Source organism: Siniperca chuatsi, linkage group LG14 (assembly GCF_020085105.1).
Source record: "Siniperca chuatsi isolate FFG_IHB_CAS linkage group LG14, ASM2008510v1, whole genome shotgun sequence".
NCBI classification, from domain to species: domain Eukaryota; kingdom Metazoa; phylum Chordata; class Actinopteri; order Centrarchiformes; family Sinipercidae; genus Siniperca; species Siniperca chuatsi.
Window position 1 is genome coordinate 3,314,709 of NC_058055.1, and position 26,805 is coordinate 3,341,513.

A 26,805-nucleotide genomic window follows, 5' to 3' on the forward strand; every position below is an offset into this window, starting at 1 on the left:
AGAGACAGAAAGGAGGGTATGAAAGGGCACAGAGAGGGATGCAGAGACACACCCTGTCCCCTGCCACCCCCCAACCCTCCCTTTGTCGATCGTCTTGCTCACCAGGTAGGGAGGCGGCTGCTAATTGGCGGGGTAAATGCTGTGGCACGCATCCTAATTGTGCTTCCCCTGGAGGAAGCGCTCCGGAGAGACAACAACGTGACTCCAGACCCCTCTCCTCTCTTCACTACATATTTCTCATCCTTACTGTTTTCTCCTTTTCTTCTCTGTTTACTCATTTTACCAAAACTTGCTCCATAAGGCCACCTTTGGGCACAAGAAAATAAAAGAAAAGAAAAGCTCTCTCTCTCGACAAGTTTAATCTAGCACTGTTCCAGATTTTTACAACCAAGAAACAAAACAACTTGGTTCAAGTGAAATGACCTTGACAGTAGCATGGGGATCTGCCATGCTAAAAGATATTATCACTAGCTTAAATTTGGTTTTGGAGCCTCACTGGAAAATAACATTTTGACATTTTGGCCCATTCTCCACATTTGCAAATGCAATATGGAGGGAAGTAACTGAACAAATGAATGAAAAAATTGACAATTAATGAATAAATAAATAAATAAATAAATAAATCATGTTTTATTTATTCAAACAAAAGTTAGTTGTGAAGTAAGAAAGAAAAAATATAACAAAAAAATACCACACAGACTATTGACTCTGCATCAATTTGTTCTCTTTTGTGTTTTGTCCATTTTGCAATTCTGTTTCATGTTTGTTTTTTTTATTCATTAAATTCCAAACACCTTGGCAATCACAGATGAACATTACCTTTGTACATAATACAATATGTTTTATCCCCTGCCCTCGACTGGCTTGTAGCCTACACTGTAGCAGGGATTTATTCCAGGCTCATTTCCGACTGCTCTCTGTTTTCAGAGGGCCTTACAATTGTTTTTATATTTGAGATAAATCCATCCTGAAATGGCACTCGTTGGTGTGCAATACAGCAAACATCAGCAAATAACTGATGCTGCCCCCAAAAAGCTTTACTTTCATGCCAGAAATTGAGTCAAAGCAGCCATCCCTGAATTTTAAAACTCTGTAAATATTTAAATTTGGAACAGGATACTGGAAAAGCTATCTGTCTTTGTTCTTCAGCAAAACGATGGCCAGGCATCAGTCGCGTTTGAGTTAATTAGAGGTGACGTCACGCTGCACTGACTCACACCTTGTGCAGACGCACTCTTCTTTCCCACCTAGAGTCTTTACAAAGCAGCTCGTTGCTTTGTGTCAAGGTGAACACAGCTGCAGTGCAAGGTCAGATGATGCGATATCAGGTGATGATGTCACCCCTGTCAGGACTTCAGGAAACACATCCTGGTGTGAATGGTGAGGTCAGCCTCACCCAGCTGCTTGTCTTATTCTGCTGTTCTCACCTGTTTTATTTGAACATAAGATCATAGACAGTGTTTATAAAGAAATATGCTCTGTGTTGTTCTTGTCCAAAATGTCACACATAAATGTTGATGCATGCATATTTTAGGCTGTGAAGTCATGAGTCTACTGTATATGTATTTGGGTCATTAATCTTAACATACAGCCTTTCCTTGCAACCATTCATTTTAAAAGTATGATCTCACACCAACATGTGAGTAACTCCTAGTTAGAAGTCAAGCTGTATCACTGTTTTTAGACATGCGATTGATTTATAGTAGTATAGTATAGTAGTATAGTAGCTCAAAGTCTCTGGGTATGTGGTGATAGAATTCCTGTACCATGTATTTCAACTCATGTATATTTGATAAATTGATTCTATTTTTAAAGGGCTACATGAAGCATGTGATGTTCCATTACTTTCATTTAGCAGACGCTTAATCCAGTGCAACAGAAGTGCAAGTGATGTAAGTGAATTCAAACTCAAGGAACAAGAATTAGATGATGTCAAAATGTGTAATAGTGTATCATAGTAATACTGACTTGTTACAAACTAGCACACACACAATTAAAGACACACACATACACAAACCCCAGCCAGGAGGCCAGCTGCTTCAGTAACACCCCTAACAGGAAGATCCAGTGGCATCGATTAGTATAAATAACTCATGAGCCTAACAGGACCAGTGGGAAAGAGAGATGTAAACAAAGAAACCTGCCTGTTAACTCCTCTGTGTGTGTGTGTGTGTGTGTGTGTGTGTGTGTGTGTGTGAAATGTGTAAGGTCTTCAGCCTGGTGTCTACAGTTGTCAAATGTGTTAAACTGTAAGAGAAGTCCAAACTGTAGCCAATATCTGTGTTCATTCTTTACTTCAGGAACATTTGTATTATATTCAAAACAACATGTTGAAGTTTAATTCAAAAAGATATGAATGAAACAGTCGCAGTAGTTAATTACAGGAGCGGAAATAACAGACAGAGCCAAAGCCTGAGGAAGATGTTTGTGAAATTACAATCAGGCTCTTTAAAATGTATTAGGAGCCACTGACACTGTGCTTTTGCTTAAGATTTGAATTTAAAAATATGTATGCCAAAGTAACTCAATAATAATATATACTATATACTATACTATACTATAATATATAAATACTGTACATAATAACTTAGAGGCAACTGTTGAGAATTATTCACTATATCCATTTTAACATTCACCCAAAAACAGCCTGATATGCATGTGTGTTAAGCAGCTGGCTCACACTCTGTGGCTGTATGTACATGTTTGCTCAGCAACAACCTATTTACACTCCGTGTTACTGCATACAGCAGTTTGGTGGATTATAATGGCTGCACTGCAACTGGACAAGCCAGCACTCAAAGAGGTGTCCGTGGCCCCCCAGCAGCAAGACCCTGATTAGTGCTAATGAAGACCTTCAGCAAGTGTTCATGCATGTGAGGGGGGGCATTTAAGCTGCTGTAATGAGACCAATTGCATGTGAAATGTGTGTGCAAATAGTGAATTGGGCTTTTTGTGAGCTCTGCTACAAACCTGTAAGAGTCTCAACATAATTAACTTTTCTAATCCCAGGTGCCACCATGGACTCGCTCTTATTATGGAAACTCCCCATAGTGATTTAAAAGTCTGCACAGTGGAATTGATAGTCATCGCCGACCTCTAACCCCGTGCTCTGTATCTCTCCTCCACCTGCAAATGGACATCCACTATTCCAAATCAATCCCTGCTGCCCGCCCAGTCTGTTTCCATGGCGACTTGCGCTTAACCTTCTGCCAGCCTTCCCCCATGGCGTCGACCCCTCCGCTCCTTTCCCTGGTCTCTGTTGCTCTCAGCCTGGGAAATCAGCCTAATAAATAGCTTTATGGTAATCAGGCTGGTGAGCTGGCAAGGAGAGCTGCCAATCTTAATACACTTATTAAAGTGCCTGAAAATGTCAGTCTCCCTTGTTGCCCTGTGGCCCTCGCCACACGCTTGCTTCACTTTTCACTCTGTGCTGGTAGTCACTCCGTCTCTGCCCCTCTGTTCTGCGGTCGCGGCCGTTCATCCTGCCTCTGTTCATCTTTCTTTCAGTTCATGTCCTCTGTGATGATTCGTGTACTCTGTCACTGTGTAAGGCCAGAGGTCTTTTCGTGTCAGGGTTACCAAATACAAAGCATCCACATCCATGAGCGCTCTTCTTTGGTTGTTTGTTGGAAATGAAGAAAATCACTGTGAGTTTTCGAACTGATTTTAAGATTGTACTGATAACACTTAAGGTCGTGCCTGGTCATTGGTGAGGCTCCTAGTTAGTGTCCAGATAAGGTCATCTCCAATGATCCACAGCACAGGTTTCTGCTGGTTGTTCCAACTACGCCTCATCTTACCAAGAGTGCCCGGCCTTCGTGATCCAGGCCCCTCAGCTGTGGAACTTGCATCCTGAACATCTCAGACATCTTTTCAAAATGCTTCTTAAAACTCACTTGTTTCATGTTTTTGTTGTTTGATTCTTATTTCATTCTCATTTTTAAACTAATGATAATAATAATAAAAATATCTTACAAAGTGCTGTACATACATAAATACTCATCATTATCCTGAGATTTAAAGGATATGAAAATAAAAATTCACTTGTCCTCTATTTGTTATGGCCATTGCAATGTAAATCAAACAACAAGATATGTTATTGTGAGCATGATCATGATTGAGAGGTTATCTTTTTTTCTATAAAGATATTTTTCAGGTAGCACAGTCACAATAAAACAGAAAAAGACAGGGCGCCAAGGCCGAGTCCTTACCGCAGCGGCTGTGGTTTGAATCCAGCCCATCCCTGTCCATCTTCCACTGCACTATCAAAATAAAGGCAAAAAGCCCCCCCAAAAGGAAAATAAACAAAAGGGAAAAAACATTGCACTATGAGAGGGAAAAAGAATAAAGGCTAACCAAAATATTAGCGATCAGACAGCAAAAGAGTCAAAACCTTTCTTTTAAGCACAGAGAGAGCTGAGTATCAAAATGAAATATTTCCATCGACAGCTTCATATGCCACTGTCTCTATTGAAACCGCTCCACATTTTAGCCCCTGAAACCTCAAGAAAGACTCCTTGAGAAGCGCTGTGTTTGTTTTCCTTTTAAAAATCCCCTGCTCGTCCCTCAGAAAAGTGTAATCTTGCTGTTTGAAATTGGAGTCATCATGGCTTCTGTTCCTTGAAAGAACTGGCTACGTGGTATCAATCCACAATGTAACCTGACAGTGCAGCTGGTCCCCTCTGCTCCTCCATGCTTATCCACTCCTGTGTGTTTACTGACCCCTTCTGTAAAATACAACATGGCATCATTGTTCCAGAAAATCCCCCAAGGTTGTCATCCTCAGTAACTGTCTTGTTTTATCTTTTCTTCTGGCTTTTCACGTATGACATAGTGTTTACTCCCGCTATCACCCTGTCATTCTTCCACCCTCAGCCATCCATCATTCAAAATAATCTTTGACACTTTGGACCCATTTTTCAAGCTTCCCATCACCTGTCCTGGTCTGTAACTGAGGCTTTTTCCAGGGTATAACTCCTACTAGCACCTCACAATGGCAGCACTGAGCCAGCAGCAGCAGTTTGAATTCCAGATTAGCTTAATAAATGAGTTGGATCTGCAGCGTTAAGGGAGTATGCCAAGTTTTTGAGAGATGGGCTCAATTAACTGACCTGTTACATAATGAAAACACAAACACAACCATCATCTTAGTCTTTCTAATCAATAGATGACTGCTAGCATATATGTATACACACACACACACACACACACACACACACACACACACATATATATATATTAGTAGGTGACTAACTTGATCCAACATGCTGCATGAGCATGACTTCTAAAAAGTTATGAAAACTCTCCTTATATATGAACCCCTGTCCATCTAATCCATCTGTCTGCCCACCCTGCTTAATATTTTAGATGGCACTGCACTGATTACATTTTCACAAAACCTAGCAATAGTTTGTAATTACTTGTTTTATTTCCACTGACTGGGGTTGTTGACAACACTGACAATGACTGTTCACTTGTAACTGATCACTGTTGTGTTTTATTTATTTTACTAAACATTGTCATTTTGTCAGTAGTCTATAGGTAGGAATGAAGGGAAAGCAAAATAGCTTTCATGCTAATGTGTCGATGTATTGTACAATGATTAATAATATATCCGACTGAAAAAGATTTCTTACCACAGACAACCATACGCCATCTTCTTATGTCAAATATATGTCTGAGTTTATTACCTGGAGGGGATCATGCGTTTGGTTGTGTGTGTGTGTGTGTGTGTGTATCTGCAGCTAATCTCGCATACTCGTGGACCCATCAGCCTAATATTTTTTGTGCACATTTATGACTGTATGTTCAAGGAGCTCTTGCGGTTGTGGTGATTCACAATTTGTTAAAAACCTCTTTCATTCACTGCTGTGTTTCATACGCCCACTGACGGCTGACTCCTCACTGCTGTTAACCGGCCGACAAGTGCTTCAGTTTGGAATCTTGTTTCGTGTGGCATTTTACGAGTTTTGGACATGTAGGAAAGGACGAAGTCAGGTGACCGTCATCATGATGGGAACAATAATAAACATGTGGTTAATATTGTGAAGCCATTTCACACGCCTGCGTCTCACGCCTGGATTACTGCAACAGCCTTTTTACTTGCATCAACCAAAAATCTATTGATCGACTCCAGACTGTACAGAACTCAGCTGCCTGGCTTTTAACCAGAACCAAGAAATGTGATCACATCACCCCTGTTTCAGCGTCTTCACACTGGCTCCCTGTATGTTTCAGAATAGATTTTAAGATTTTACTGATTACTTTTAAGGCTCTTCATGGTCTCTCTCCCTGCTATGTATCTGACCTTTTAGTACAGTTCGTGCCGGCACGTACTTTGAGATCCTCGGGCAGAGGCCTTTTGTCTGTTCCAGAGCCCCGGCTGAAAACTAAAGGGGACAGAGCGTTAGCAGTCAGGGCCCCGAGGCTCTGGAACAGCCGGCCCTCAGGCTGAGTCAGTGATCTCTTTTAAGTCCCTAAAAAGTATGTTTTAATACTTTTATCGGAGAGCCTTTCCTGATTTCACTTGAGTTTTACTTTTCTCTGAACTGTCCTTTACTTACTAAAAAATGTTTTTCTTGTTTTTAATCGGTTTTCTGTTCAAAGCCGATGGTTTTATGACTTGTGCGTTTTATTTTGCTGCCTTTGTGAAGCACTTAGTAACATGGCTTTTGAAAAGTTCTTTGTAAATAAAGATTATTATTATTCTTTTTATTATTAACATAAGTATGTTAGTTACGTCAGTTAAGTTCCGTACGTATATACGTAAGTTAAAATAAGTCAACAATGACTTTCACATGGGACACGAACAGCAGTCTCCTGGGTGAAAATCCTGTTTGTTTGACCCATCCTTCCACCCAAGCTCGTCCCTTTGTCTCTCTTTATACTACGTCACCTGACATTTTTTCTGTATGACATTTGCAAGTCAGTAGAGACTAAATGGCGTGAAATGACACGCGACAAGCAAAAAAGGCGTTGGAATAACACGTGTAATGACTTAAGACATTTGCGTGTTGTTCACACGTCAGTTGGTGATACCTGTCCTGGCGGAGATCTGCACTCTGCTGAGTGCACGCTTCTAGTTTTTTCATGCAGTTAAATCCAATAAAGTTGAATCAAAGTGGCATTTACTTTACAGTCTACAGTCACTCTAATTAGCCCAAAGTCAGACTTTCACATTTGATTGACTGCGTGTGGCTTCAGCCTACACAGGGAACATTATCAGTAATGTCAAAATTAGAATATTCTGCAAACATTACTCTAAGCACATAATTACATTTATATGACAGCAATTAAAAGTTAACTTCAGTCACAATCACTTTGTCCGTTTACGCTCCTCCATCCGTCGCCAAATGACTGAATATCTTCAATTCACCTATGGGCTTTTGTTTGCCTTGCGTGTGTGTGTGTGTGTGTGTGCATGTGAATGGGTGATGGGATGTCAGGGTAGGTCACAGACTGACCATATTGATTCATTAGTGTTTACTCAGTAATTGCCTAGTGATCATTTCAGCTACAGCCATGGGTAGTCATGGGTCTTGAAACACACACACACACACACACGTACAGTATCAGCTAATGAATCAATATTGGCATGTGGCATGACAGATACACTGAAGAATAGATTGAGATCATGCATCAAATAATAATGAACAAATCACACCATGGATGGGTTATTGCTCCGGCATACTGAATATAATTTCTGTATTCATCTCGTATGGAAAGTGTCTATTTATGGATTCTTACAGTACAACAGCTATTAGAATTGCAGTCATTCTTCTGGTTTTAATTCAATTAGACTTAATTTATTCGGGGTAGTCCCACTGAAATCAAGGCTCTCATTTCCAAGGGAGATTTAGACAAGAGTCTACAATTAGATGCAAAGAGAAAATATTCCAAGGGTAACAAAGAGAGAAGGAAACAGTGATACGGTCCAAAAAAAAATCTCATTAATCAAAGCAATTTGGCAGTTTTCAGTAAACTCGTATTTCATGATGGAATCATCTGTTTTGACCTTACAAATAGAAACAAGAATCTTAGAATTCAGAGCCACGCAGAGGGCCGTGCTTTCATATCTGCATGTGTCTGAGCTCAGCAGACATGAACTCAGACGACTCTGAGGTCAATCAAAATGTAAACCAAAACTAGAACAGAAAACAAACTTCTTTTGCAGCTTTGTTGATCATTTGGATTGTTTATAAAAAGAATTATGCATAACACTCACGTCTGGGCATGTTCGCCCGTAATTAAAACATTCTGAGTAACAGAAGGAGAACATATTATGGTATATGACACAAAGCCACCATGACCTGGACTTATCACACTATTTTTATATCTTGGTATTCATAGGCATGCATGACCAATTGTTTTGACACTGCAGGGTTGTCATTGCATGTTTCTTTCCCACCAATGGATTCAGAAGATAATTGGCAGCGGGGGTGTGATGTGAAATGGTTTTTGGAGACAGCTATATGTATTAAAATGTTGTGTGTGTGTGTGTGTGTGTGTGTGTGAGAAAGAAATAACAGAGAGGGAGAGATTTGTCATGCTTACACTGATGGCTTTTGCGATTTCACCCGCGTGCATATTTGTATATTGACACTGACATGTTTAAGTGTTGCCATGTGTGTGTATTTTTTGTGTGTGTGTATCTGGGATAATAGAACCAAGTCCTTTCACTCAAATATTAGTTTTACTGCAACAACAGTCCAATCACTTGTTCAGCCATTAGATTCTGAAATCAATATACATAAAGAAACCCGTCAGGCCGTCACTGCACTCATGCTGTATTTTAAAGCATCCGGCAGTCTATTTTAACTCCATTTGTCTAACATAGGCAAAAACGGATTACTTGTAAGAGAAAAATGCTCTGCATACAGATTTAACTATTAGTCCATAATCATGATGCAACATCTGTCTTCAGGCAAGCAATGTTTTAGTTATGACACAAGTGTTTTATATCAAGTACATCAATGCTTTTACTTTAAGCTACATTTCTGAATCCGACTCAAACTACATATGTCTGCACTGAATGCAAAGATGTGCCGTGGAGTGGACAGCACTGACACCTACTCATGACTAATGGCACTACTTGGAATAACAATGGTGTAGGGCAGATGTGATGAACAAAAGGACTGTGTCATCACACTCAACACACAGAGGAAGCTCCCTCAGTTAAGGGTTTGGGGGGGGGGGTGCTGCTGATGGGTTAAGGGTTACGACCTCTCTTGGTGACCCCTGAGTCATCAGCACACTTAACCCCTCATTTTGATTGACCTCCTCCTTGTACGTCAGCTCCCAGATGAATGGTGCAGCCAGCCTCTTTAATATACTGAAGCTGTTGAGAATAGAAAGTGTGGATAATTTGTGGGGGCATCAATTGAGGAAAAAGCTCAGTTTTTTTGTCTTGTGTGTTTCCAGTGTGCAAGTAAGCGTTGTGTGATTGAATTGATTTTATTGATTTAAACATTCTGCATCTTTAATGTCTTTAACACATTGAGACATTTATGTAATTGCTGTAAACAAAAATCCTGTTTCCATAAGTTTATGGGAACTGTCTTCATTTTGAGAAATACTAATATGTTTTTAGAGAAACAGAGGTTTCACCACGGTCTGTTTTATTTACAGCATAATGATGTTTAAAAATGCTATATGTAGCGTTTCAAGGATCTTGGCTAGTCCAGCTAAAGTTACACAAGTCTCCCATTTTTGCAATTAAAAAATCCCTGTCAAAAAATCTTCAAATGTATTATTATTTTTATTAGTGAAAGGGAAAAACTTTTATTAGATTAGATACATCCAAACTGTCGCTTTAAGGCCGGGTCACAGCAAAATTCAGATACAAGCAAGTACACACAGTTTATTCAAGACGTATATGTGTGCCATCGACTCCTGTCTCGTAACTGTCTGCTAACAATTCCTCTTTAGTGGAGCAGTTCATCTTCGACAGAGGATAAAACTGGATGGTGAAACACTGCTTATATGTTACAACAGCTTCCTCTGTTTTGGACTCTCCAGCGCTCTGTTCCTCCACCATTCAGCAACTAAACTGACTGATGTTGACATTTGTTCAGTGTGCTACAGATGACTAGCTAAGTAGCTAGCTAGCCTGCAAAATTATGTTAAAAGTGCACTTTGGTACTTTGGTTTGGTAGCCTATTCAGCAAGCTGAGGTGCAACATGTTCGTAAATAAGAGGAGGCTGTCTGGCAGTTAAACAGCATCACAGACAGCCAATGATAATGCAGAATAGCACACATTGCTTTATGCAAATAAGTTTTAAATGAAATTTGAATTTGAATTTGATTGGCTATATGCAAAGAATTTCTCTGTCTAGGTAGACAAGGAAAGACTGTCGCTCTAAATGCCCAGACAGGCCCTGCCATGAAACAGACCAATTTTAAATATACTTTTCTCACTTTGGCTGCTGATTTTATCTCAGTAGAGAGCACAGGACATGTAGCACAGGACTACTGAGAGCACAGGACATGTAGGCTGTAGCAGGAAAAAACATGTTCTAGGAGAACAATAGATGAAGAGAAGAAAAATGGTGATAAACCACAATGTTGACTTTCTAGCTTTTGTGAAATGGACATTAAGTGCAAAATGAGGTGAAAAAACCATATCTGAAGTGAAAAGGACATAATTCTCATTCACTCCAATATCTTTGCATGCCCACCCCAGGAACAAAACTGCATTATCATAAGCTCATCTCCGTGGCTTATCAAAACGCTTCCTCCCAACAGTCTGGAAACTGAACGAGCCACTCTGACAATTATAATTCCTGGGAGTTATCATCTCCCCTGATCCATGCTTTTTTTTTTGCAAATACATCACACTAATCCCTGCCCCCATACTGCACCTTATGAGTAAATCTAACCACCGACTTATATCTTCATCACCATCCAATCTGCCTGTGCTCCCCACCTGGAGAAATCCTCTCTGTGATAGAGGAAGTTGTCCAAGCCACTATTAACATATGCAGAACTCTCTCCTGCTTACAAAGTAGCATCTCCTGCCCCTCTCTCTCTCTCCTCCTTCCCCTTCAGTGTTCATCTTCGCCACAGATGCTGCCTAATTTCCATTCCTGCTCGGTTATGTACATAATTCTGCATATTATCTCAGACATAAGGGGCTAAGCATGGAACGCACTGCAAAAAATGTCCGTCTGAACAGGTCTGAAAGTGAAAGGCAAAATTGTTTTTTGCTTGGAGCATCAGACAGAATAAAGTTTGTTTCTAATGCTGAATCTTTTTTTTTCATGAAAAAGTGAAAGAGTGTTTTGGCAATATAACATTCCAAAATGCATCTGCATATAGGTTTTATGAAAAATCTCAAACAGTAGATCAAAATTTACCCAATTTAAATGAACTTTTGTAATCTGAAAATTGAGGTGGAACTTATGTTTGGATAGCAAACGCTCAAATGGTCCATTCAAGCTAGTAGATGGGGGGCAATGATTCGACAGAAGACCCCATGCTGTAGCTACAGATTGGGACTTTAAAGTGAAATTGTGGATGATAACCTTATCAGGGATGCAGCGGGCAGGTGCTTGATGGAAACCTTGATGAGGAGGCTCAAGCTGATATCGGCTGAAAATATGTCGAGATGATCTGATGTAATTGGGCTCCTAGCTGGACTGCTGAGCACCGCCTGATGTTATTCATCCTACTGGAAGAGACTGAGGAGATTTCGTAATGGAAAAAATGGGAGGCACAGATGGAAGGATAAGGTGAAGGAGCACAGAATGGGTGGAGAAGGAGAAGAGGTGAATTTGCAGTGACTCAGATCCTTCATTATCAAGATGCTGTCATACACACATGCATACACACAGGTATAAATTCAAAAGGCAATCACTAGCTTTTTGTTTTATAATACTTTGGTTATGTATCCACACAATGTGGCAATGATGTGTATGCAACAGCCATGCTGATAAATCAAGGTGGATGGAACAAAATTGAAGTGAGGCAGATCGAGGGAGTGGGCAAATCTAGAGTGAGATGGAGGGAGAATTAAGGAACACACGATGAATGACAGAGAGGCAGGAGATAAAGACAGATGAGGTATAGCACAGGTGATGAAGAAGAGAGGAGAGAGTGGCAGATGGAGGAGAAGATTCCTAAAATTGTTGAATAAGAACAGTACGATGTAATCTTTGTTTGACCAAATTTGACAGGGAGTATGAGAGAGGCTTTACTTCACCCATCTTTATTTTTGCACACATTTTTGCTTTGATTTTGGTTTTTACTCTTGGCTGTTTGCCTTATGATGATGATGATGATGATGATGATGACCAGTACAGCCCTCTTTTTATTTACTACTACATCACTGAATTCATTCTAACTATAATCCACTGTTCCCCTTCCTTCCACCCACATCCCTTCATTCGGCTCGACATAATTGCGTCTGCTGCGAAGAGCAACAGGTCAGACTGCAGACTACAATAAAAAAACTATTAGCACCTTCCCATCGGGGTTCTTTGCTTTGGTGAAAGGCCTAGAGGTCTATAGGGACTAGGGGTGATATGCAAAGCTACTATCTGCACCTATTTATTTCACACAAAAAATCTGTAATATTTATACCAGGAGTGGGTGGAGCCTACACCACAAGTTGTTACATTGTCATTTTCTGTGTTAAATTTTATTTTTTACTTCCATTTCAAATGTATATTAAATGCTCACAAAATATCCAAAATAACATAATATTTTAACCATGTACCCAAATGAATGAAATAATAAAGCATGTTTTGTATTTGAACACTAAACTGTAAGTCTAAATTGAGTCTTAAGTAAAGCTGTCTAACTGTTAAGGAAAATATAAGTAAGAGCTGCATTGGACAATATTTCATGACCGGACTGGACGTTGTGTATATAATGGGAGGAGGCCCAGATGAATGTAAATCTGGTCTGAACTGTCCATGATTTTAAAAAGAAGGCTATTGTCAGTGGGCCATATTGTATACTTTTAAGATGCGTGCAATGGGAGGAGGTCCAGACGTACAGTAAATAAAAGATGTGTGACGTGTCTTCAATGTCAGATCGGTATAAATAACACCAGTCAGGCTTTATCTGGTGAACACTGATAAAACGTTTCTGAGGATGAGCATCACTGAATGTCTGAATATTGAACTTAAACCGACACCTCTGTGTTTTTAGCCCATAGCCTAGTTGTCTATATTTTGACACAGATCGTGGAAAGTCCTGCTGCTTTGGCTGCTAGCAGTCCCTGTTCACACTGTACGGACAACAACCTGGATTACTTTTGATACTCAAGAAAAAGTTCTTACAGTAATCTGACGATTATGAGACAAGATCAGATGCCCTCTTTCTATGATTTCTAAAACAATTTATGGAGAGTGACACGCAGTTTGCATGTGGTGTCACGCGTCATATGGTGCATGTACGGCGAGTGTTTTGATTTGACTGAGTAATCTCTGAGTAATGACTCTGACAATAAGTGGTGTGACTGATTTGTTCATATCTGAAAATGTATTCATATTCATTTACATCCCTAACAGGGATCATTTCTAAATGATTTAAGAAATCGATAAATGTCATAAATGTGAAATGCTCAGTGATCACCACCATTGATTTATATTGTATCTATTAATCAACAGTGAAGGGACTGAAACAAAAACAGGTCCATTGAGCATCATGGGAGAGTTCATCGCCAGGCTTGTGTGTGTAAAGTCCTTACCCTCCTCTACCAGAATATTGGGTTTGGCTGGATGCCATCCGTGTGGGGGGTTCAAATCCCTCCACCTCCTGCTCTCCACCATAGTCTGTCTGGCCAGTCACTCCTGAGCCACTCCTGAGCCCCCAAGACATTCTCTTTCTAGCCCACTACAAAGTCCCAGCCATGGCCACACCGCCAGCATCAGCACCAGCGCGCTGAGAAAGGTCACGTTTAATGATCCAGACTTCACGCTGGAGCTGGAACCAGCTTTGACAGGAAGTACAGGGTCCAGAGGTGAGACGTGAGAGGCCAGAGCCATGGTTGGCTAATGGTTGGCTTTCAGAGATGGCAGAGTCAAGCTGAGGTGAGGATGAGGGGAGACAACTGGTGGTTCCCAGCGCGCGGCTTGGGCTATGAATAAAGATGTTTGGCTTCCTAAATGCTGCCTAGAAATCTATTAATAATGCATTTCTACTAGCCAGCCATTCCCAGTGATTACACGAGGAATACAGCAGCAAGGATGTGGATCTAGTGGGAAGCAATGGCAACTGTAGTTAACATTTTTTTCTTGCTCTATTCACCTTCTTCTCCTCCTTTGCATTTTGTGCTATAGGTCCACAGCCCTCCGCAGGTTCTGTCTGTTGTCACAAAGCCCCAGATTGACAGCACCATTAACACCAAACAACCACCACAGGGTTCCCTGGTAAAGGAGGGTGAACCCTCCTCTCAGAGCTCCTGGTGGGCATCAGGGTGGCTGCCTTCCTTCTGTAGTTCCTCTTTTTGAATTCACTGTGTCTCCGGCAGCGTGCAAATTGAACAGGCTTGATTGTATGAAATGCTGCTAAAGATTCTGCAGGCAGCTTTGCTTCTGCACAAATAAAATCAGTTGTGGATGTTGTGAGTGTGTGTGTGTGAGTGTGTGTGTGTGTGTGTGTGTGTGTGTGTGGGGATTTGCATATTGAAATATTTAGAAGTAATTAGCAGTGAAATATGCACACACATAGACACATATGCACACAGCATTAATGACTCCCTGGCAGATTTATGGTGAATGGAGCAAAGGGGAGCCTACTTGACCTCCATGAAGGGACAAATGGCTGCATTAGTGCCCATAAATTACAATACACATGCACACATACAATTACACAGCCCAGCAGCAGACATCGCCATCTCCAGCTGCCTAAATGCAAAGATGCCTATATGTATGTGTACACAGACACACACCCACCCACACACACACACACACACACACACACACTACCTCCCAACTCGGGCTTATAGCATCAGAACCACAAGTTTATCTGAAAATCTTTTCATAAGCACTTCAAATACAGTACAATTAAATTATATGAGAAAATGAACAGCTTTTGATAGTTTTCTCTCTCCTTCATAAAGATGGACTTGACCTGAGGTTTTATTGATCACACAGTAGCCATTGTAATGAGGGCTTTCCCATATTTTATAGCAATGCAGAAAAAAAGGAACTTTGTTCACGTGTCTCTTGGTGGCATGACTCCTGTGCATTTTTATTCAATTTTTTTTACATCAATCACCAAGCCAAATATCTTCTTCAAAACTCTGTGTCTGGCAAGTGCACCTATTCCCCAAGAAGCACGTGTCTTAACACCTATTGATTCTGCAGTCTCTTATGGATTGCGAACGTATCTCCACAGTCAGAAGTTGCATCCAGAGCACAAATGAGTGTGTGAGAGGAGGGTGTGTGGGTGGAAAGATAGAGAAGCTAATTGGGCTGTCATTTCTACTGTAGCTGTTTTCAAATCAGACAACAGAAATTTAAATTCGAAGTAATTCACCTTCGTCTGTTTTTTCTGGGAAGAAATAATCAATTAACGGACTCACAGTCAGTGTCAATAAATGGGGAAATTAAAGATGTAAAGAAGTTCAGTTGTCTTTGTTTCAGATATACAGTCCAAAGGCAGAAATGACTAAATGTATAAAATAGAGAGGCAGTCAATAGAAGCATACTTCATACCGTACAATGACATTTCTTTTCATTTCAAGCATTTAAAAAATATTTTCAATTCATTTTATGTTCCCAAGATTCAGGTCCTCAATAATCAACCTTAATTTGTGACTAACTTGATTGTCAGGTATAATCAGGTAATAGTCAGTACCCATGCATCAGTCGCTGAGCACAAATCCCTAAAGAAACTGTCAATAGAGAAATCAGAAAAGGAGTGATAAAGCAAGAGAGAGGGTGAAGGACTTAGAGAACTAACAGATAAACTTGCCAGCCCCCCACAGTCCACCATAGTGCTGTGTTTGAGTGAATTGTCCATTATTTCCCAAATTGGTTATCGGGCCGCATTGATTTTCCCATTGAGCCTCCCTCTGAGCTCCAGGTCGACCCACACAAGCTGTCCGCCCACTGCCTTGCTATTGAGCTTCTCGCCTGGATACCCACGGTTTGACCAACAGACCCCCACCCTGATGAATCAGCACATAATGGCTGGCAAAATACATCTCTATTATGGCAAAGAATCTGGGCAAAGATGACGAAGGACCTATGAGTAAAATAGCTGGATATACTTTTTGTCAAGAAACAGCAATTTTGATGTGGAAATGTAGACATCAGTGTTTGCCTTTCATTCTCTCCATGTGGTCTTCACGCCAGTTTACAATGGAGAAAGCTTATATAATTTATCTCATTGATCACTGATTAGTAGATCTATTACATTTACCCCCCATCTTCATTTACACTCCCTGAATGTATCAGTGTCGCCTAAAGATTGTAGGGAGGAGTTTCTGGGAGCTCTATGGAAAGATCTCACAGAATATGAAGGCAGATACACACGAGGCACGTCTATCTATCAGCCTATCAGTGTATGTTGCTGTGCACCAGAGAGATTCCTCTCAATGGATTTATTGTTCCCACTCGCCTCTCATGCTTACTTTCTCATCGGGCTGCTATAGATCTTCGGAGTGAACACCGCGCTCAATCTACACTCCATTAGAGCTTGTGGATGAGAGGGGGGATGAAAAGAGAGAAAGAAATAGAAGTGTGAGGGCAATGAAAGAGAAGCTATAAACTCAGCATTATTGATACAGCCGACACTGCTGCTGCTGCTGCTGCTGCTGCTAGAAGCTGGTTATCGGGACGGGGAGGGAAGGGGTTCAGAAGCAAATGAAATCTACCCCTAACACCCATGTCCACTCATCAAACCTCACTCCTCTCTGTGACAAAATACACACCAATTACCTACAGACATACACACCCACACAAGGCAGCACAAAAGGGGCACACAGCAACCCTCTCACTGGCTCCTAACCATCATTCGATGGACACAAGCTGGGAAGCAGCTGGATATTTTAGAAACCAGCTTGGAATTGAAGTGGGAAAGAAAGAAAGAGAGAAAGAAAGAAAGAAAGAAAGAGAGAAAGAAAGAAAGAAAGAAAGAAAGAAAGAAAGAAAGAAAGAAAGAAAGAAAGAAAGAAAGAAAGAAAGAATACTGTGTCCATTCTAAACAAAGTAACATGTATGGTGAATATGTTACATACACCTGGCAATGGTGTGTGTGTGTGTGTGTGTGTGTGTGTGCACGTGGCTGAATGCAGCTTTCATTGGTATGCAGTGACATGGAGACAAAGCTGGGGTGCTCATTATAGCAGACATCAAGGTGATGTGTTGACTTAATTCTATCGTATACACATGCACACACACACACACACACACACACACACACACACACACACACACACACACACACACACACACACTTAATTATATGTACATACAGTATATATACAGCCCTGACATTAGAGCAAAGCACAGCGGGGACATCTCATTACATGTTAATAACCCTGTGCAGACACACAGTAAAAACAAAATTCCCTACACAACCATAAAAAACAAGGCTTTTGTGAATTCCACCTGGAGCAAAACAGAGACAAGTGCTGTGAGACTGAGCCTTATCACTGACGGAGAGGAAGAGAGAAGCCCAGTGGCAAAAGTTAAGGAGATGTGACAGCTCCGGTCCATTGTGCCTGACAGCAGACAGCTTCATATAACAGAGTGAGCAGGCTGCCGCTCATGCTTCTGCAAAATAGACCATGTTATTAGATAACACTGTCTCTCTGTCACGTTTTACTCACAGCCCACAAAACACTCTGACAAGCGTAGGATCCCACTGTGCGGCGATCATCCGTTGACCCTTTTTCTTGACTATTTTCCGACAGAAATCTTCAGAAGTGCTTACACTGAGGCAAGTATTTGCTTGTATATACGTTTATCCAATGGCTAAGTCGCCCTGTCCAACTGTTCCAATCATTCTCAGTTGAATTTATTTACTCCTAAATATCAATTCAGCTTTCTTAATTGGAAAATCAGGAAGCATGGGACTTTCCTTAGACACTGGAACTTTATCCCTTTTAGTAATAATACTGTTTAATTCATAACTGTCATCATACGTTCTTGGATACTCATTATTCATGTTATATCTGGTCTGAGAGCAGCAGATCTTAAATTTGGAATAATAATCTGTCATAAGCACCTCATGTGATTTCAAACACCCGTTCATCTCCAATCACCTCACATGAGATTTACTCTTATGACAACTCCTTCCACTTTCCCTTTTCAACTCCCTCCCCGGCTCAGCTCCACATTACCATCACAAAAGACACCCCCTCATAAGTGCTTTCAGTGCTTTTCAAGAAAACCCATGTGTCCTCTTGCAAGACAAACCCAAAAAAAAAGGGGGGGGGGTTAAACAGGGAAGGATGGAGGAGAGGATGCAAAAGCAAATTCCTTGCGCTTACCGTTGAAGCCGGTGAAGTTTCCCCAGTCGAGCAGGGAGCTGTTGAAGGAGGGCAGGGAGACGTTGAAGAACAGTTCGGTGCCGTTGGATGGGTTTCGGATGCTGTCGGTGAACAGGTTCATCTGCAGCAGAGTCTTGATCAGATAGCGCAGCATCTTGCTGCACTCCCCCTTAGGTTTCACTGTCACTCACTCTCTATCTAGCTGTCCTTTTAAAAGTGAGAGTTAAAGAGATGTCATTTTGATCCCAAGTTGATTCAGAATAGTTCAAAACATTTTTTTTAAATAAAGAAAAAAGATCAATCTTGGTGAAAAAGTGGATTCAAAGAAATCAAGTTTAGTTGATTAGTTGGTTGCAGATGTCAGAGTGGGTTGGGGTGCCCCTCGCTGTGATCCCCTCCAGTTCCTTCCCAGCATCGGATTGTTCCTTCCTCCTTGTTTCTTTTGTTCTGGGATCACATAACTTCACACGCTGTCTGCCACCACACAAAAAAACAGCCTCTCGCCGGTGTAAAAGAATCCAGCAATGTGATGATGACCCCTTCGGATTTGCTGCTCTCCTCTCTCCAACCCCTCCCTCTGGCTCCTCCTGTGTACCTCCCTCCCTCTCCTGCTCTCCTCTCTCTCTCTCTCAGTGAGTGGGTCCCGGGGGGTCCAGAGGAGAGAGAGAGAGCAGGTGCTGTTGGCAATAAATGTTTAATTATTAGATTAATAATCATCCCAGGAGGCTCTGAATCAGGCGTTGGATAAAAGGGGAGCATAGACTTACTGTCACTGTCTTACCCATAAACTACACACACACAAAGGTCGACTCATATACATAAATGCACTCATACAGTATGTGTTAGACAAACAAATATGGGACAAGCAAAACCCCTGCTGTGTCATTTGACGCTGTGTTTGTTAGTGTCTACACCAAGAGTGTATCTGTTGTCTTTATCTATACGTTGCTGTTTGTATATCTGTGTGTTTCTGTGTTGTACTGGCTGTGAAAACAAATCTCCCTCTGGGACAATAAATCTAAATCTAAAATCTACTTCTACACTTTCTTAAAACACATTGCATGTCAATATCTTCATGGAAAGAGGGTTCCAAATCCAAAAGTTTGCATCAAAAAGAATCAGAGCTGGTTTGTCTCTGGAAAAACAGACTGGCTGTATAGTGCATGTATGAGTTGGGTCCACAGTTTTGTGCCAGAAAACAGCTTGATGCTGATGCATGCTAAAAGAAATCTTAACATTTCACTCCTTGCTTTCACAACAAAAACAACTTTGTAATTTAGACTGAGCAATGCTAAATACATGCATATTGAATTCATTTTGTAGTCCAAGAAAAGCCCAAAACATCATGGCATGGGTTACTTCACATATGAGAAAGGAGCAGAAACACATACAGTAAAGCAGTGGCTCTGTATTAAGTATTCATTTGCTGAAGCTTATGATGTTTATTGTTCAATTCAGTTTCCAAAAAACTCCCCATTATGAGCTTTACCAAACTGCCATGACTGCTGGGCTGCTGTGTTGTAATGTGTTACAGCTATTTTGTACATGTAGGAGATTTCCTAAGTGTGTGTGCCTGTGTGTACGTGTCCATATGGATGAAACAAATTTACCCACATGCCTTCAATCAATGCTCAAGCATGCTATAGCCCTAATGCATAGTCTACAGATCATCATTGACATGCACGTGCGATCGCAGCAGTATAGTCGCATGTGGCGCCCGGACGCCCCGCTGACAGCCTCAGTGTGACTCCTATTAACAATGCCCGTCCCCCATCAGGACCATGTCCTCCTGCTTCATCAGTGTGACAATAAGAGCCATCCTACCGACAAAATTACTGTGACGACCCCTGTCCCGTGCCCTATTCCTGGGGTCCTTTCTGGTCCCCCCTCATTGAAGAGGGTCTTCCATTCATGGGGCATCTGTGCCAGCTATATACACACATGCAGTGCTAATGAGCGTACAATATGGGCATGGTATGGAAGGAGGGCGAGTTGTGTAAGATCAATAGCTGCTGACAGACAGGAGTCATGTTATCTTGTCAGTCTGTTCCAGCCGTTTCACATGGATGTGCTTTAAAGTGTTTCAGTAATGTGAGAAGATGTGAAAGTCCCATAGAGACAGGACATGCACAGCGTGGATGAATTTCTGTCTCTGTTTAAAACAGCATGACTGCCGCACTTAAGGTGCTCTGTACTTCTTCAGTGACTCAAAAACTCTCACACACATATGCACACTCACACTCACAGTAATTCCTCAATCAATCTCCTCAAGAGCAGACATTCCACCTCCACAGCCAGGTCTCTAGCAGGGTGATTAACAGTCTAAGAGAGGAACACCTTGCTCCACACTCTCCCCATGAGTCAGGTTACATTGTATGGGAAGAGTTTATGTGTATTATAGGTTAGACACAAGTAGATACAGATAGAAAACCTCATGTTTTGCACTTACCCTGAACCAGGAAACTGCATTAACTTTTGGGTTGTTAATTTAAAAAAAAGCTGACAGCTGCAACTCAGTTTACTGCTATGTATCTCTTGGACAATACAGACAAATATTCATGCGAAGAGTCTGTATTGTCCAACAAATGTGCCAACATGTAACACCAGCCACTTTGCTTGGCAAGAAAAACAATGCATGTTCAGAGCACTGCTGTCACCTGACCCTAACGATATGTTTGGGAGAAGCACAGCAGACAGGAAATCATAACCTGCTCATGGTGATAATGTTGTTACAATTATCTTCAACACCCAATTGCCTGTTTTTTTATTTCTGTCATAAACTAGCCATAATGAGGCAGCACTGAAGTGCCACTACAGAGATATGTGTATGATTGCATGCTCCCTGGTTTCTCTCCTCAGCCACTCATAATTCTCAGAAAAGGCTCGTCAGCTATGTAATCTGCCATCATGACGATCATGTTCTTGGTCAGTTCTGCTGCGTAAACATGGTGCATTTTGAAAAATTCTATTTTAAATAAATAAGTACATTTAAGTCCAGGCTTTATGGCTTCTTCTTTTTTTCTAAGTTAAGTTTTCTCTGAAGTTGTTTGTACCATCATGTGTTCTTTTATCCGTGTGCACAGCTGTAACATTAGAAATAGACTACACCTGTGCACCTGTTGTTCTCCAAAATAATTTCAATAGCTATAGTATTGGTATGCTGCAGTATAACAGGGAGAGTAATGGTAATAGTACTAACAATGGTAGTATTAGTATGTAAAATAACACTAGTTTTCAGTGTTGATTTAATAAGTAACGATTTGCTAACTGAGTGTGACCATAGTTTAGAATAGCGGGTAGCTGCATGGTGACCGTTTGTTTTGTCAGAGGTGCTTTTGTCAGTGACATGAGGACCTCTGTTTGAAGCATGAAACCACATTTCATGCAAATCCATCAAACAGACGGATGAATGGTGGGACACCGAGTGTTTGGCCTTTCATACAAATGTTAATGCAGAGATGGATGCAGATGGGTCATTAATGTCAACATCCTGTTGGATGGAGGTCTTCGTCTCGCTATGACTATCATTACGAGGTCAAATCCGTTTGACATTCCCACACAGGTCTTAGAAAAAAAAAATGACTGAAATTCTTCCATATCACATTAAGTTTTTCATCTGGATGGATACTGAATCCGACCAACACTCTGATTTCAAATTAAACAAGCACAATGAAGAATTATCACAACAGAAATGTCTTTTTCAAATTTGTATTTTGTCATCACTAGTCAATACAACTTTTGAACTAACAACTAACTTTTTATGATTATGATTATTAGTATTACTTAGCATATCAGTGTTGGCTGTACAACATAAACTTTAGACTTACAGGAAAACAAGTACTTTGAAGCAAATTTGTGATTTTTGGCTATAAAAATAAAAAATCGAAAATGGAATTGGCTAGCTAACTAGCAAGTCATCTGTGGCACATCAACTGATTAACAAGTTTAGGAGTCTACATGCTCACAATGACAATGCCAACATATTGATGTTTAGCAGGTAAAATGTTTACCATGTTCACCATCGTAGTTTCTACTAATTCACCAGAAACACAAAGTACATCCGAGGCTGATGGGAATGTCATTAGTTTTGCAGGTGTTTGGTCATAAACCAACGTTTTGGACAAATCAACATTTTGACCTCATTATGGCAATAGAGGAAAAGTCAGGATCACCAAAGTGATTAGGATACATCATCTGGCAACCATGAATGTCAGTAGAAAATGTGGCGCCAATCCATCTTTTAAATGTTGGGATATTTCACTAGATAAGTGAAAACTTTGACCTGCTCTTGGCACCAGATGAAAAGTTAGGGGATCACCAAAGTTATTGCAATTCATCGTGTATGGAACACACGTAGTGACTCGGAGGCCTGTGCTATAAATAAAGGGAGTGAAAACCAATCAAAAAAGCCAGGATTCAAAGGGTGAAAGCACGGCAAAGTATAATAAATCAGAAGTAGGCTAAGAGATGTAAGTAAGAACTGTGTTTCTGTTAAAAAGAGACAGTGGTGAGTTGACTTGTTTTGCTGATGGAATTATTCCTTCGGAAAAGTACATTATACTCTCTTTACCATGTGAGCCATTATAGTGGAGGCACTGCTATTTTTTCCCCCTTTCCCCCGGCCTTTATCTGGGACCAGCTTTTATTGGTTCCAACACTCCACAGTCCAGAATACTAGCTGGAGCCTCCTAATATTTGAGTACAACCCATTTGAGGATTGACTAATTTACCATAACTTTACCTCATGTGCATAAGTATGTTGATGATTTGCACATACATTCAGTTGTGTTTGTAACTTTCACTTTGACATTCATTTGAGTTAATGAGTTCATACAGTACACAGAATGTGAGCACCTTGATCCAGCACGATGTTTCAACATGTATCAAAATGATTTGGATGCAGTATTAGATGGCAAAACCAGTTTCTCAGGAACAGCAGAAATGTATTGACCTTCTTTGGGTCAATGCATTATAACATCCTGAGCTGGGAAACAGAGCACACCATACAAAGTCAAGATGGATAGAAGGTTGATGGCCAACAGTTTTTTTATGTGAGAAACAGTTTTGAGAATATCGACACAACTGAACTCTCATTACCCATTTTCCTTTCTCACAGTGCTTCTGATGATGAGCCAGTCTCAATTAAATGCATGCAGCCCAAATCTATTGACAGAAAGAACCTTGCATGTTGAAAAGCTGCCAGACATGAGTATTAAATAGACTGAGTTTTTCTTTTTTTGTGTGTGTACGCTGACTTAATGGAACAATTTTACAATTTCCATGAGGTAGATTTGGTGTACAACAATGAGAGAGCTGAGCAGCCCCACATATTTTCTTAAAGTCAGCAGTGATTGCATGCATTTTTCTAGAACAGTTTTATAGTATATTCATACATATAAATATATTGATACCTTGAAGCTGCCTAGTTCAACCATAGCTTTCTGTTAACAACTGGACATTTGTGAAGTTTCAAGGTTAACTTCTTTGCTCAAAGGCACTCCAACATAACTGTTATAATAGGGAGACAATTTGATTATCAAAAAAATTGAATTTACTGATCACACAGGGACATTAATATTCCGTGGAAAAAACTGCTTAAAATTTTTGAAACTGCATCTTTAATGAAGGAGATGTATCATATCATGCTAAAGCTATGACCATTTTAGTTTCATTAAACTTGAATTAGAACCTGAATGAATTAGAACTCTCCAGCCCATGAATGTTTTATGATTCCCAGTGTGTTTTTGCACATTTCATCAAGAACATTTTCTTTCTAAAAATACGAACATGTTGATGCACCAGGCAAATTTTTCCTCTCAGTGTGAAAATAGATATGTAGGCCTGTGCTATTGCCTGGTGAGCTTTACCTCCTGTTCAAGAGAAAGCGTTAAAAGGTAAGGGGTCTTGAATGTAATGTCCAAAGAAAACTCTGGCCTCATTGCAGCGGCTCATTTTCATGTCAGCTGCATTGCCTGTCAAGGTAATGACAGGGTGTGAGTCCTATTCCCCTGGATGCGCGTCAGCTGAGATGAAGTGTGGTTAATGTCTGACTTGTCCTGAGCAGCGAGACGTGATTGCTGCCAGCACCTGCAGTCAGACGGGCATCAGAAAGGTAGCAATGTGCCACTAGACGCCACACAGCACCAGGGTGGAACATCTGTGCCCGGGTCTAGTCATGTGCACTTCTGGGGTCTGCTGCTGCAGTTTGCCCCCTTGGGAACGTCTGAGCTGGGGCAAAGACAGCCGGATGCATCCCCAACCCCTCTCTCCCAGCTGGATGGTAGAGGGCTAAAGGCAGGCAAGCAGCCAGATCCAGCATCCCAACCAGGCTGCAGGTGTATGATACTCCCCCCTCGGTCTTTGCCTCCTGCACTGATACATCTCATACACTGACAAACAATTGCCATCAGGAAAGGAGGTGGCAGTAATTGGGGGGGGTGGATTTGGCAATAAATATCATATGCCACTGACCTGGACCGGCGAGCAGTTGGCAGGGTCCATCATTAGAGCTGGGTGCTTGCCACTGCCCATATGCCAAAGTGCCATAATTGGTGCCTCTGTCCTATACATTTAGTGTGCAGGCCAGAAGGACAGGCCCCCTGAGCAAAATGGCCGCTGTCTCCCTCTGGGGCGCTGTGTCCAATCATGCCTCTCACAAACTGGCTCTCCAGGAGACCCTGCAGACAATTTCCTCATTTCCTCCAATTGCCTCATAACTTCAAAGCCAACTTCAAAGCGTTTGGACTGCCCGCTATCATGGCTGAAAACTAGACAACTGTGCCCCTTTAAGAGCAAGAGGAATTCTTGTATGTCATCTATATCTGTTTCTTGTCATATAGCGGGCAGCATAACTGAGAGTGACAGAGCCAATATGCTTTAGTCAGGGGATTATCCGATCTCCAGAGGCCTAAGTTGCATGCGGGGCCACGAGGGGAGGAAGTTAAACAAAGCACTAGCCGCACCCCACAGCCCGACTATCTAAACCCTGAGCAAACTCTGGGTAATTGCACAACAAAGGCACAATTAGCCACGACCCCACGGATATTAAGTAGGAAAAGATGGACCTGTCATTTATCCTATCAGACATTTACATCTCATGAATTCCCCTCCTCACACCTTTTCATATCAATTTCATTCTATTCTAATTTTCACACTATTTTATTTTCAGATGAATGCAGATACATGCAAAGTACTCATTTAAATATGCATTAGTATTATAACCAGCCCCACCTACCCAAATAGAAGGTGGTAATTTTAGTAAGCCCCAGACCATGTCTGCTCCCTCGGGTTAGACTGCTCCTGTCCTACGGTGGAGACTGACCCTGTGCACCGCGCTGCAGCGAGACTTTGATGTGACTTGCCTGGAAAAAGACCTCGTGCCATTCAGCGAGATTGGTTCACATTCTCACAATCAGTGTGTGGACCATCGAAACACTGGAGTTCATTCCAATCAGCGTTGGAGAGAATGAAAATATTGCGTTGCAAGAGTGAAGAGGTCTGCGTTATATTGATTGGAGCTAAAAAAGATGAGTTATTTGTCAGCCTCAGAATTTGAAGGAGGAGAAAACTTTTGAACTTGATTGCTTTCCCACAGTGCTGTGCGCAGCGGACAGCCAACTTCAAAGAGGCCAGGGGATTCCAGGGGAAAATCAATGGAAAGTGCCAGTCACAGCTTAATAAGTGCTTTAACAAGGACTCACCTGGAGAGATTTAGCCACCTTTGCTGTCATTCTCCACAACATGTTATCTGATGCATCTGAAATCTCATGAAAATTTCATTTCATCCATTAGAAGCCATAAATATGGTACAATAAATTCTCAAATAAACAATCTCAAAAAATTTTAAAGTCTGGTTTCCCCCCTTTTGTGGTTTTATTGTGGTGCTCATCTTTGTAATTTTTTTTAATATAATATTTATGTGCTACAATGGGCTACAGAATTTAAAAAAACAATCACTTTGATGGGGAGGATTAGGCACCTGTGTCACACTGACCATTCATTTTATCTGTCAGAAAAAAATGAAGCTAAAATAGATTTCACAGTGGTGGCAAATAATATTAGATCCATAGAGTTTTCTATGGCTGAATGATTTCAGCCTCTTCTTCCTGAGAGGGATAAAGTGCATTTTAGCAAGTTAAACAAACACGTGGGCACACCAGAGATTGAAAACCTGTGTACTTTTACATGCACCTACTGAGGTGTGTCTTGCCTAAAATGCCCTCAAGGCTGCTAAAACAACTGCATCACGCACCAGCGGGTACCACTCCGCCTCTTCTCTAAGTGCCAGTGCAGGCAAGCCAGCTGGGCCCCCTCCAACCCCGCCTGCCTCTCTCCCTCTCTGTGAGGCTGATGAGCC

General features: G+C 41.2%; 1 protein-coding gene across 6 annotated transcripts in view; it reads right to left on the reverse strand.

The window, feature by feature from the left end:
• Positions 1-18,970, reverse strand: part of robo3 (roundabout, axon guidance receptor, homolog 3 (Drosophila)) — a 152,089-nt gene extending 133,119 nt beyond the window's left edge. For 4 of the 6 annotated variants that reach the window (XM_044222036.1, XM_044222034.1, XM_044222032.1 and 1 more), the window contains exon 1: positions 18,450-18,969. In XM_044222036.1, the coding sequence (XP_044077971.1) occupies positions 18,450-18,603 (154 nt within the window). In that variant the 5' untranslated portion in view covers positions 18,604-18,969. Of the gene's footprint in view, positions 1-18,449 lie in introns of all 6 variants that reach the window. The other 2 variants (XM_044222040.1, XM_044222033.1) reach the window with 1 other exon arrangement.
• Between the last annotated feature and the right edge of the window lie 7,835 nt (positions 18,971-26,805).